Raw genomic sequence first — 10249 nt, 5'->3', positions numbered from 1 at the left:
CATATACATGGGTGGGTTGACAACGTCACCAACGTGTGCCTCACCAACAATTTCACAACCGCCCTCCCCCACCCTCTTTCCTCAATGATTCAAGATAAAAGAGAGTCGAAGCAAGAGGTCATACATTCAGGCAGGGGTGCTCTCTCAAATCTCAAAGGAAGAACCCATGAAAAATGGATGAGGAGATAAATCCACTTTACCCCCCAAACCCTGGGAGGGAGGTCTACAACCCCCCTCCTCCTCCAGCCCCCACCCCAACCTCCTAATCCTATTCTTCACCACTGCCCCCCACCCACCTCATCTACACACACTTCCACCAGTGAGCCAATGCTGCTGCTGGGGCTATCTGGGCACTTATTTGCATCCCTATCTGATGACATGATGCCGCTGGACTGGTGAAAGGAGAGGGTCGTGCCCGGCGGGTGAGGGGGAAGCCTTGTCTGGCACACACACAGCCTTTGTCAATCGTCTTCACGTTCATACACACATGTGCATGCAAACACACACACACACACACTATCTCTCTCTCTCACACACACTCCAGGCTCCCTTTGAGGTGCTCGATAAGATGCTTGTGTGACTGAATGCAGACTGATGGTGGGGTGTTGAGAAACTTGTGCTATGACTCCTCTGTAGGAAGTGGTCACCTAAAAGGATGTCAGGATTTCTCAAGCTATGAGTGGATTGTTTGGCAAAGTGCCAGAACAAGCAATGGATGTCAATGACGTTTGCTGAAGGAGGGCCTTTATTGCTTATTTCCTGTAGGACAAAAAATTAGAGGCTTTCCTTAAGTAACTCAATATCACGAAGTCACAAGTAACACACAGTATACTGCAAAAATTGAAGCACATTATCCACACTGGTAGCCTAATGCGCCGATATACGGAAGAGGGCGCTGTCAACTACATTAATTAAGCAAAGCCCACCGTCTGTGTGGGTCAATTTATGCTGTGATAAATCGATAACCTCGTTATTTTAAGCTATTTTAAAAAACAATAGGTAGAGCCCATGCTTAGAGTAAAGTTAAATCAATGTTGTGGGCTATTTGCCGAAAATGTTAATTCACACAAGACTTTCATTCGACATTTGAAAAGGGAACATAGATTCACAACAATTAGTCTAGTGCAAACAAATTGCATATTGCCCGCTGTAAATTGGCTGTGAGCGGCGGAATTAAGACGTAGGCCAACCCTGATAATACAATTCCAAACCTACAACCAAAACCACGGTGGGCATATTATCCTGTATTTGGATATATTTCTCAAATGTTGTATTTAAATAACCTGTAACCTGATAGACATAGCCTATTACACAATACAATGTCCAATAGGTCTGTCTATGCGGTTTCTCAGTTCTCATTTACCCAAGCCATGTAATTCAAGGTTTTTGGAAATACTCCGCCCCCAGTGCCTTTGGTTGGCTCAGGGACGGCTCTTGCCAATTGCAAGAATTCGGATTTGTGAGTGGTTTGTTGAACTGCCAATCAAAAATACATCCTCAGGCGTGCTGTAGCTGGGAAACATATCAGTTGCTGTGGAGTGATTTGACGGAGGTTCTTGTGGCTGGACCATCACAACGCTGCGTCGGCTGCTTGCTACACACGCATGTAGGCTAATATTTCGGTGAATTTTGGAAATATACGGAGGAAAAAAAGCACGCTGTGAATTTTGCATGTCAGGAGCGGAGAACTGTGTCGCCGGTCAACGGCTCTTTTCCGTTTTGGATCGTTTTTTCCCTATGACATACTAATTATTCGCAGGCATGTGGAATTGTACAAGGATTACGAATTGCCTCTCAATACTGTGCCTCCTATTGACGATATGGACGGAGGTAAGAGGGCTGTTGTCAAATATTACGCCAAATAAATGTTGATTTATAAACAATCGTTGTCAAGAGTTAGTGGGCGTGGGCCTATTTATTTACCTATTTCGTATTCAGATATTAATCGATAATTAAATTACGCAGCCGTCAATTGAATCATGTGATCATGCATTGTAACCATGACGAGGTTGAAGTGTGAGGAATTGTTACACTCCATTTTGCTGTCATACACTTGTCATTTGACTATATTTTAAATAGCCTAACGTTACATGTTAAGTTTCATTGCAGTTAATTGTTTCAAACGACATTGGCAAAGGATCCTCATGCATAGGCTACAACACAGATGCACTACTAGCCAATACATTTTCTTGGAAAGAAAGGCCTTTTTTTTTTGTAGGTTAATGACAGAACATGTTGTGCCAAAGGTAGGCTACATGAGTAAACAACATTGTAATATTATTGACCCAATTATCCCCCAACTATTAATTACTTGGTAAAGAAGCTTATCAAACTCGGGGGATACTAACGTTATAAGGACACAACTGACGCATAAACCGACTAGCCAAAACGGAGCTTTACTTTAAACCTGACCTTAACTCTAACCTATTCTGAAATTAAATATCGGTTTGGGCGTCAGGCGTGTCCTCGTAGCCTTTCCATCAAATTCCCGGTGGTCGCGTGCACCACTATCGGTTTACGCACGCATATAGTCAACCGACCAAACAAAGAATTTTCAGTAATTATTTTCTATTTCAATATTTTTAGGTGTCCAAGTGCTCTGGCTATTTTGAGCTGCAACTGATTACCGTTCAGAATGTGAACGGTGAGTTGTCGGACGGGGAATGCTGCGACGGTACAAGGAACTCACAGGATCTGCGCTGTAGTCGGGACGAGTGTGATACTTACTTAAAAATTTGCTTAAAGGAGTACCAAACCGAGGTCACAACCACTGGCTCTTGCACCTACGGAGTTGGATCTACACACGTTCTTGGTGGAAATATTTTTTCTTTTAAGAATACGAAGAATAACCAAAACAAAATCAACGATGCTGGCAAGGTTCTCATCTCTTTTCAGTACGCATGGCCGGTAAGTGTACATCTTTCCTAATCAATCCACCACCATTAAATGTTTTAATAAACCATAGTGTATTTGAGGATAATCCAATGTTTTATTTTATCTTTGTCAGTGCTATACACAGTAGTATATGGCACTATCAGGCACTGGATAAGGTTCGTGTCGACGGGCTCCATAATTTCCAAGGTAGCGTTTGCCACCGAAATACTAGAATTTATACGATTGTTATTCTAGAGTCATGATGATGCATTCGTGTGATTTGGGGTGACTGCTGTAGCTCCCTGTTGGTTTTCTAGACTCGAATCCCCTTGGGTCCACGTCACAGCAGTAACCTCAATTGCAACGGTACTACACAAGGCTAGTGTCCCCTTCGATTATCATGTGGGTTCGTTATTCGGAGCGTCCGAGTGCACTAGTTTGTGGCGAGCTCTTATTAAAACGAAATTACAGCTGCCTACACGCAAGCGAGGCAGTGCATATAAGGTGACGTTCTTGATCCCGCTCTCTTTGCATAGAGCTCACGCAGCTTCCCCTGCTGTCTGAGTGGGTGGCAGGTGGCACCTTGGGGGCAATTGCGTGTGCCTCACCGTGTGTCTGTCTGTGTGCATACGGATTAGGCAAGTGCATACTTATTTTCACCACTATGATAAGAAAACAGTTGTATTTGAATGTGAAGGTGTATAGAGAATAGCCGTCTCAAATGAGTTTGTCTGCGTTTTCAGTAGGCCAATGCCCCCCGGCACATTTTATTAATTGGAAAATTAGGTTAAGATTAGCAACCCTTACAAAACACAACTTAATCTATTAAAAAAAAGGGCAATTAACTCTCTGGAAATTCCCCAGCCTATCAGGATACTTACTATGTGTATTGCTCACTGTCTGCTGCAGACAAGAGCACAAGAAAAGGCACGCCACTCGCTCACCATTAGAAAGTCAGGTTCCATTTACTTATTTCCATATTTATCAGTCATGGAAATTAAAGGGTGGAGAAACATGTTGCTTCACTATTTAAAAAGATGGAGAACAAGCTATAGGTTGAAAAATACTTTTTTTTGTTGTTGTAGAGATTCAACTGAATAGTGCTAGCTAATGCTACCCATTTCCCTCCCTCCCCTCTCACCACCACAGGCAGATCTGAAATGTTTTTTTTTCTCTCATCCACTAACTTAACTTCCTCGTTCCCTTGATCATCCTGAGGGAGCTGAAAGGGATATGTCTCAAGTCCCTATGCAACATGTATGCTTTACAACACAGGCAAAGAGACCTGTTCTTGTCCTTCTCCCCTGTCATTACCTTAAGTGCCCAGCAGCTGCTTCCGCAGACGCATCTCAATAGTCTCAAGTAGCGCTCCTCCCCTCTCTTAAAACACAAGCTAGGTTCAATGAAACACTCGGAGGACGCCTCCTAGGTAGTTGCCCTCACAAGTATAGATTTGGACTGTCAGTGGTGTGGAAGCCACATTACACTATTGAAATGGGCACAGTGCCCTACTACTCCAGTGGCTGATGTCACAGCTAGCTGGTCTACTCACTGCTGTGTGTTACAGGTTGCTCACTGAAGCAACAAAGATAGTGTAGTATTGACTGTCAGCCGTGGCCAGATGTCCAGTTGGAGCCTTGTTGCGGGCTGACGCGCACACGATCTATGCCTGGTTTCTAGTAGCCCATATGGCATACCAGCAGTAGTTGATGAAGTTGCCCTTACTCACAGATCTTAGGTAAGCTTGGAGGGAGGGGTTCACTGTAGGGTGATGCACTGCATGTGCTATCAGATGGGGATACAATAGAACTAACTTCTGTCACTTAATCAATTGATAAATGTTCTATCACCCCCTTTCTCTTTTCTTCTCTTAATCTCTTCCCTTTTTACTTTATCAACTGCCCTATTCAATAAATTCTTTCCCTTGATCTGTACTGTGAGGAAGGCTTCCGTTTGTCGATAGACTTCCCTGGGCCTGGCAGGGGAACAGTTGATCCAAGGCTAACCAGCAAGCACAGCCACACCTGATTGGGAGCTTGCCGGGGCCGTCGCCAGGCAACGGTTAGATAGGCCTTTAGTAAACAATAATGTGGCTCCCTCCCTCTCTCCTGCCCCCTATGGTGCTTTCAGTGGAGAAGCAGAGTTCTATGTCCCAAATGGCACCCTATTCCCTATATAGTGCACTACCTTCGAACAGAGACACCCGTATGAGGCTCACCTGGGAAGCTAGGGTCCCAGCCACCATGTTGATTACACTACTGATTGTGCATTTAGTGAATTTAGAGAACAGGTGGCTATCTATTGGACTACAATAATGATGGAGTGTATAGCTCATGTTCAAATGTGCTAAAATCATAATTTACATTAGGTTGAGGTGTAATAATGGTTATTTTCAGAAGGTGTTGGAAAATGTGACTACAAGATCTGATTTACCTGTACGATGTATGCAAGTCACCTGAACCAAAATGCCTTATTTAACCAGGAAAAAGATCAAGGGTTTATATGGCTGGCACAATCATGAAGAAAACAATGTGTGGAATGAACAGCTGACAGAAGACAGGACGGCCGGCGTTCGTGTTGCGTCCGTTTCTGCCGTGACGTGGACTCTTCATCACATAAAACGTTGTACCTTGTTGAAACAAGGAAGGTGTTGTAGCAAATCAGTCTTCCACAATGCAGCAGCACGCAGAAATAGAATGAATACACTCGGCTTGGAACCTCTAACCCTGGCAATTTGACTGGTAAACTTATGGGTACACTTGCAATGGCTGCTTGCTATTGTGATGCCATAATTTCCACGGTATGTACAATGTTGGCATTTTAATTAACTGATATGGCTCATGCTATACAACGAGTCGATATTCACATAATAAAGAATTCCCCTCGACCACACCCACAAATTGGGGACAACAAACATTCTTTCCCATTGATCCCTATTGTAAAAGAGCCAACTTCGTAGTACATTTTTAGTTATACAGAAATGACAAAACAGGCCAAAAAAGCTGCTGTGTTTAGGGCTGATAGTCTGTTGGTCGACCGACATTTGTTTAGACGAGCAGTAGCGGGAAAAAAAAATAAAAATACACCCGTCTGATTCACGCATGTCAGAGTGGACTAATCCATTGTGAAGGCTGTGGGGATGGGACAGTCATCACTCTTAAGACCTGCTCCTGAATTGTATATGGTTATTACATAAGAACAATGGTGCAACAGTAATAAATATGATATTATGCAGTTTCTCCTGCATTGGATAGTGGTCACTGTCCACGGTTCTGAAACTCATTGTCCTGTTGAAATTACTTTTCCAAGACCATGTTGCTACACTACTATGTATTTCAGAACTGCAGTTTCCTCTGCTTGTAGCAATGGGGAAGTTCAGATTTCTCCTCTTCTGAACATCAGACAGGTTGGCATTGTCTCCTTCAATCTGTGCAATGGTTACTGCTATGGGTTTCAGGCTGCTTACCACTCTCTCTCAAAATACATCATCCAGGAGGATCCTCTTGATGGGGCTGTCCATATCGGCAGACTGTGATATGGCCATTTCTTGGAGACTCCTTCCCCTCCCAGGAGACTGTCATTCATGACAACACCACCCCAACGGGTTTTGCTGGGCAGCTTCAATCTGGTGCTCTTATTCTTCTCACTTGGTGAGGTAGATTGCTGATATAACTTGATGGCCCTTCACATACCTAAACATTTCCTTGGCTCTCTTGTAGAATGTTTCCATTGTTTTCAGGGCCATTGTGTCCTTGAGGAGCAGATTCAATGCATGAGCAGCACAGCAAATGGGTGTGATGTGAGGGTAGGACTCCTCCACTTTAGACCAAGCAGCCTTGTTACCAGTGCAAATACCTTCTGTGGTCCAAGGTTATTGATGACTGCCTTCAGCTCATCTGCAATGTAGATACCAGTGTGTCTGTCTCTTGTCTGTGCTCTTGTAGAATACATGTTGAAGGGTGAAGATGATGTAGTTAATTATTCCTTGCTCACAAACATTCGACCACCCATCAGAGATGATTGCAATAGTCTGCTTTCTCTATGATTTACTTGACCTTCACTTGAGTTCTGTTGAACTCTACATCCAGCAAATTAGTAGATAAAGCATGTCTGTTTGGAGGGGTGTACGTTGGGCGAAGAACATTCAGAAATCTCTTCCAATTCCCATGCCTGTGAGCATCAGAGGTGAACCAGTGGCATACACAGCTCGAGCAAGACATTCCTCATTTCTCTGACTACGTTCCTCCATTGAATAACAAAGCTAATTCCAAGAGGCCCATGAGCTGTTGCTATCGATAAGGTGTCTCATTCATAATTTTCACCACAAATAGAAGTAGAGGGGTTTTTGTCAGAGGTCGCTTTCTGTAGCACTGAGGGAACTTGATGCACTTGGCCAGATGATTCTCCATCTTTGTTGCATTCTTCACATATGATTTGGCACAGTATTTGCAAATGTATACAGCTTTTCCTTCCATGTTAGCTGCAGTGAAATGTCTCCACACATCAGATGGTGTCTGGCATTTTCCTGTAAAGATTAGTAAAAATATATATACAATACAATTACAGATAAATAGTTTAGCAGTTAGATTAAACAACTCCTTTGTGAAATGTTTTAAAATGAAACTTATGGAAACGGGTGAATTTAACACTCCTCCGTTAGCAGGCTCAAGCAAGCTAAAACCCCACATGGTAGTAAAAACTAACTAGCAGAGATTGTTAACAAGTTAGAAATGATTTCAACACACTTTGCTGTAGGCTACTATTTACTAGTTAACAAAATCATGTATGTCATATAAAATATTCACCCCACCCAGTATTGTAATCAAAACTTAGCAGAAAGCATCTAGTCCTTAACTTAGACAGTGTAGTAGTGTGGGCTCAATAGCATCTCATTAGTGTGGAAGATCTTGAGGATCAGCTGTACATGTGATTGAAGAATGCACTGTGCATGCAGAGGGTTGCAATTACATAAAATGTGGGTATCGTTTAAACAAAATATGCCGCAAGACCTACAATTGCTTTGTGTATCCCACAGAAAAGGTTCACTGTTAGCTTATAACTTTAGCCCAAAATTCCCAAAATTCTCAGGCTTAACTTCCCATGGAATGTTTCTGGAAATTTCCCGGAAAGTTTACGTCCCTTAGCAACCCTAGTTTTAATATATATATATAATCTAAAAACATTGTTTAATATGCTCATACAGTTTTAAAGTTTCAGACCCAATAATAGCAAAGTTAACCAGCATGTTGTTGTAGAACAATGCGGCAGAGGCAACAACAGAATGAGGAGACGAGAAAAGAGCCCTTGCCTTAGACAACTAAGAAAGTGAGGAGAGAGTAAACCCCAGTTTAATTAGGTCTATGATCAATAGCCAAACTGTTAAATGTGCCTGGCTTCATAAATCATCCATATACAGAATATCTACAGATCCTGCTTATGTTGCTGGGTTTAATGTTTTTTTAATGGAAAACTGATTCCCTGAGCACCAAGCCTCAAGCAAACACGTTGGATAAACAAATTCACAAATTTGGCCGTTTTTAATCTTTTCTATGCTGTATTAAATGCTTTACACTTTTTTTTCATTAGAACAGCCTCGTTGGTATTTATAATTTTTAATGTTTACACTGTTCCAAGTTGTCAAATAATAACCCTCCTTTTCCTCGATCTCATTATTCTTATGATCATCATTATAATAACTCATGTCATTGTCATTAATAGGCTTATAGCAGCCTTGTATAACCAACATCGAGCTGTAGGCCAAAGGGGACATCCTGTTTAGTCTTAATACCATAACTTACTTAGGCCTATTTAAATGACTTTATATATGCTACTGTATCAATCATTCGTTAGTCTTCACACCGCATACGATTCATTCATTATTTGAAATGCAATCAAGCGTTTTTAAATGATTAAATAAAAATGAAGTGACCCTTGAATAATTACCATAAACAAATGAACTGTTCCATTTTGGAAAATGTGTTCACAAATTAATGCGATTTAGTCCTTTGCTTAACAAAAACCATACACTCTGGTATGCATATTTAGTGTTTACATTGTTCCAAACGGGCAGAATTATATTGTAATCTAACAGCACTTGTTTGGCACACGTAATATGCATGCAGCCCTTTCTCCTTACATTTTTCTTTTTCTATATCTCCAGTAATTTCCACAACTAGATCAATTTATTCCACACATCTGACTTCCCCTTTACCTCCTGAGCAACAGGTAGACATTCCCCATTTCGTGTATCACGTCCTCTGCATCCATTTGTGCTGTTACTGTGTTCAGAGTTTATTACCAATTTATTTGTTATTATGATATGCTATAGGTCGCATGCATGCATGTGACATGTCACAGAAAGTGCAAGGTTTGAAAGAATAGGGAATGTCTTCCGAAACAAATGAGTGATTTTGGTAACAGAACTAATCAGACAAATGGCTGTAATTACGTTGCAGCTTCAGCAACTCTGACAACTCTTGTGGTGGTCTCTGCAGTAGGGAGGAGAGTGAGAAGATGGGTGCTAGTCACTCGCTTCCAGCAAGTCTGATCCTGGCCCGGCACTATCAAATCAATTGCGGTCGGACTCCTCTAGTCATTTGTGTCTTTAATTATTTAATCAAACAGTGCACTTAAAGCATCAGACAAGCTCCGTGCATATATTTGATAAAAACACGTGTCTACACATGGAATTGTATTTTTTTTCTAAAGAACAGACGGTTTGGTCGACCAAGAGTTTTCTTAGTCGAGGATAGACCTAGTGTTGGTCAATGTACATGTAACCCGGTTAAAAAATCCCCACCCTACTGTTCGCAATGCTCCAGATTTAGGGTAATGGAGCCTGTGAGAAGAGCCCTGTGGCTTCAGGCTATTCGGTGGGGGACACCAGATCCCCACATTTCCAAGTAGGCTAGACATGGCTGTGTGTGTGGGGAAACCTTTCATCACTGGTAAGATGTTTAACTTGTTTAGTATAGTCTATTTGTAATTACACTCACTATTTGTAGCTGTATAGTGTGTTTGTTTAACAATATGCCTTTCATACTGATTTTTATAACTAATAAGCTTTGGGGAGTGGGACTCAATCCATTTGCAATATTGTGCCATAAAATAAATGATATTTTTAAGAATAGAGCACATGTGACAACTCAACAAGGTCAAATCCAATTCAACCTTATAAAGCGTATACTGTGTTTTTCTTCTTTATTCTTATGCCAGTCCACAGATGTAATGTCAGTGGATGTTCAGACTCGGGGACATGTTGTCCTCAATCGCTACAGTTGTGTTGTTGTGACGTTGCAGGGACGTTGTGCAGAGAGCTGTCGTTGAGTTTGCCAGGAAGTTTGTCGACAAAGACCCGGAGAATCTATCTCTGGCC

At 41.9% G+C, this 10249-nt stretch overlaps 1 protein-coding gene across 4 annotated transcripts in view; it reads left to right on the top strand.

The window, feature by feature from the left end:
- Nucleotides 1–1490: 1490 nt before the first annotated feature.
- The window catches only part of jag2b (jagged canonical Notch ligand 2b), a 104682-nt gene continuing 95923 nt past the window's right edge, over nucleotides 1491–10249 (top strand). For 2 of the 4 annotated variants that reach the window (XM_035794004.2, XM_035794002.2), the window contains exons 1-2: nucleotides 2091–2246; nucleotides 2587–2907. In XM_035794004.2, the coding sequence (XP_035649897.2) occupies nucleotides 2091–2246; nucleotides 2587–2907 (477 nt within the window). Of the gene's footprint in view, nucleotides 1831–2090; nucleotides 2247–2586; nucleotides 2908–10249 lie in introns of those variants that run through there. The other 2 variants (XM_035794003.2, XM_035794005.2) reach the window with 2 other exon arrangements.

The sequence above is a fragment of the Oncorhynchus keta genome, chromosome 19 (assembly GCF_023373465.1).
Source record: "Oncorhynchus keta strain PuntledgeMale-10-30-2019 chromosome 19, Oket_V2, whole genome shotgun sequence".
NCBI classification, from domain to species: Eukaryota; Metazoa; Chordata; class Actinopteri; order Salmoniformes; family Salmonidae; genus Oncorhynchus; species Oncorhynchus keta.
The sequence above is the reverse complement of the archived record's forward strand: the minus strand, read 5'-3'. Positions and strand labels throughout refer to the sequence as shown.